Here is a 3440-nt window from a genome sequence, read left to right as displayed (position 1 = left end):
TACAATATTCTATCTTATTCTTATAATGTGGATTTCATAATTAACTAGTCTTCTATTTAAAGTATTTAATTTTGATCTTCATAAATAACACTTCACTGAATGTATACATTTATCTTATCCCATAATTTTTCATATAAGTTGCATTGTACATTAGCCCTCTTGGTATAACTGATTTCACGACTAATTTTTTTCAAGGCTCGTTCGCATGGTATAATGTGTCAGGACTCATTCTCTCTGTGGCTAAATAACATACCATTCACTGTGTACCACGTTCTGTTTCTACATTATTTGCTGATGGACACTTAGGTCGTTTTATTTCATCTTTTCATAACACATAAATAAGACATTCTAGAAAAGTTGAAGCCCATTTTCTCAGTTTTTTCCAGTCACATTCCTCTAAAGTGACTGGAAAATCCTTCTAAAGCTACAAACTGACTTAACTACTTTTTTAAAGCATGATTCTTGCTCTTTCTAACACAGCATGACACAGATTGAGGACACAGTAAATATGACAAACATTACACAGGTATATGAAGTCAGAAATATGCTTCCAAAGATGCAGGTCTCATGGTGCTTCTTGTAGGAGGTGACCAGAGATGTCTCCTCATTCTCAGTGCACTCAAGACAGAGCAGGTTGCTGAGATTTGGAGGGCTCTAATATCTGTTTTCTTTCCTTTAAGGTTGACTTCCCCAGAAATCTGGCCAAGTCTGTGACTGTGGAATGAGGAGAGAGTCAAAAAGGCCATCACCACATTTAGTCAGGACCTGAACTAACGGCAAGGGCGCCAGTGGGAAGAAAATGGGCATTCTGCGTGTTCCAAGTATGATATCCCAGTAGAGCTTGACAGCTTCGACGTGCCTTGTACCCAAGTGCTTTTGCTACAGCAAATAACTGTTTCTCTGTGTCCTGAAGTTGCCAGAGGAGAAGGGAACCATTGTTTACACATGGGGATCACCGCGGATTTTTCCACTACTGTGCAATAGAGATTCAACTCTCTTCAGAGTAACTGTGAACTGTTTTTTAACCAACACTAGTTAGTTTTAAAAGACAAAATATTTATAAAGACAATTGTATAGCTTTTAAGTTATTTTTTTAGTTTGTGGCTGTCTGTAGCCATCTAAATGCCCAGACTGTGCATATTGGCCCCTCAGTGCACTCTTTCAGGGCTCCCCCCAGGAGGTGGCATTCCTCTCAGACTTGAGCACAAGGCATTGACCTTCTGGACTCCATTCCTTTCCCTTCCTCTCTAGCCTGGCTGCTCCTGAATCTCATACCTTGACATCACTGAAGCCTCCTCTCCAACTATCTGTGACTCTTGAAGTCCTGTTAATTTCAACTTCTTTCAGCATCTTCTTGTCACTTTCCAACTCTCCAAGTCCCTCCAACTCTCCAACTTCTGATCATGATTTTTTTTAAGCCAAAGCAGCATTTTGGTCTTGACTCCTGCCAATATTAAAATAGTGTGAAATATACAGCACAAGAGAGTGATCTATCTTGCTTTCTGTCTAAAAGCGTGCACAATCAGAGTACTATGCAATTTAAAGACAATAAAGACACTTCCATTTTTTGGTGGTTTTTTCCATTTTTGTGTGTTTTGTTTACCTCGTTCTTTTTGTGTTCTTGGGTTTGGAGGGCTCTGTGGGAGTCACATAGTGTGTGATGGGAACATCCCTTTGCACTTGTCCACACACCTGTGATCTTCATGCTTCTAGTAAGTTAAAATAACAAAGACTTTTAAAGGACTCAACATGCAGATTTGGTACTATCAGGTGAGAGTAATTAATGCACTCAAACTGGAAAGGAGAAAACAAACTGGAAAGGAGTTCTAGATGTTGGTGGTGAAGTTAGAATCTAGGCTCACAATGGGGTGCTGTAGAAGAGACCTTGTGGTAAAGAATTGTGCTGACAACCCAAAGGCATGTGGTTCAAATCCACCAACTGCTCCATGAAAGAAGGATGGGCAATCTCCTCCCGTGCTATTAACTACCTCTAAAAACCTGCTGGAGGAGGGTCAGTTATGGGTTGTTTCCAACTCTAGTACTCAACATCAACAATGGGGTGCTCTGGTGGCACAGGGGTTGAGCACTCTGCTACTAACTGAAATTATTTATTAGCAATTTTAACTCATCAGCCACTCCCTGAGAGAAAGATGTATCTTGTTGTTAGGTACTGTCGAGTTAAGCACAACTCATAGCAACCTTATGAACAAAGATCTGAACACTGTTCTGTCCTGTGCCATTCTCACACTCCCTGACACACAAGAGCCCATTGCAACAGTCACCATGTCAATCCACCGAGTTGAGGGTCTTTCTTTCTTTCACTGACTCTCCACTCTTCCCAACTTCAAGTCCTTCTCCAAGGTATAGCACCTCCTCGCAATATGTCCCAATCATTCTTGCCTCCAAAGAGCACTCCAGCTGCACCCTCTCCAAGACCTATCTGTTATCTTGCCCATCCATGGGAGGTTCAGTGCTCTTCAACACCACAGCTCAAAGGTGTCAATTCTTCTTCTGTCATCCTTATTCATTGGCAAGCTCTCAGATGCATAACTAGTAATCAGAAAGACTATGGTCTGAATCAGACACACCATAGTCTTCAAACTTACATCACTACTCAGTAATTTGGAAAGGTTTCTAACTGCAGATTTTCCCAGTGCAATGTGTCCCTTTATTTCCTGACTCCTTGTACCAAGGTTGTTAATCATGGATCCAAGCAAGATAAAGCTGTTGACAGTTTCAATCTTCTCTCTATCCATCATGCTGCTGCCTATTGGTCCAGTGGTAAGAATCTTTGTTTTCCTGACATTGAGATGCAATCTATACCAAAGCCTGCATTCCTTGATCTTCTACAAGTGCTTCAAGTCCTCACTTTCAGCAAGCAAGGTTGTGCCATCTGCATAACACAGATTATTGATGAATCTCTCTCCAATCCTGATGCCACACCCCTCCTCATATAGTCCATCTTCTCAAATGAGTTGTTAAGTATACAGATTGAATAGGTATGGAGATAGAATACATCCCTGATGCATTCCCTTTATCCTGACATACTCCCCTCTCAAATCCAAACCATGCAGTGCTCCCCCTGCTCTGCTCGCACAACAGACTCCTGGTCCAGGTATAGGTTCCACATGAGTACAATAAAATGTTCTGGGATTTCCATTCTTCTCAATGTTAGCCACAACTTGTCATTATCCACACAGTCAAATGCCTTTGCATAGTCAATAAAGCACAAATAGACATTCTTCTGATATTTCTTACTTTCAGCCAGGATCCATCTGACATCTGCAATTATATTCTTGGTGCTAGAGCCTCTTCTAAATCTTGCTTTAACTTCTGGAATTTCCTTATCTATGTACTGTTCCCTGATGGCCCTGTCTGATAGGGTTTGGGGGAATATTGGGCTGACTGCGGCTCTCCTTCATGGCAGAACCAGAGTTAAC

The 3440-nt window shown here is 41.2% G+C and overlaps 1 protein-coding gene across 1 annotated transcript in view; it reads left to right on the top strand.

Moving 5' to 3' along the window:
* GFPT2 (glutamine-fructose-6-phosphate transaminase 2) overlaps positions 1-914 on the top strand; it is a 29830-nt gene extending 28916 nt beyond the window's left edge. The window contains exon 18 of the mRNA XM_006898125.1: positions 681-914. Coding sequence (XP_006898187.1) covers positions 681-725 — 45 coding nt within the window. The 3' untranslated portion in view covers positions 726-914. The remainder of the gene's footprint in view (positions 1-680) is intronic.
* Positions 915-3440: the final 2526 nt, after the last annotated feature.

This window comes from Elephantulus edwardii, unplaced genomic scaffold (assembly GCF_000299155.1).
Source record: "Elephantulus edwardii isolate Elephantulus edwardi_28Jun2011 unplaced genomic scaffold, EleEdw1.0 scaffold00221, whole genome shotgun sequence".
Lineage (NCBI taxonomy): Eukaryota > Metazoa > Chordata > Mammalia > Macroscelidea > Macroscelididae > Elephantulus > Elephantulus edwardii.
This window is presented reverse-complemented; position numbering and strand designations above follow the sequence as displayed.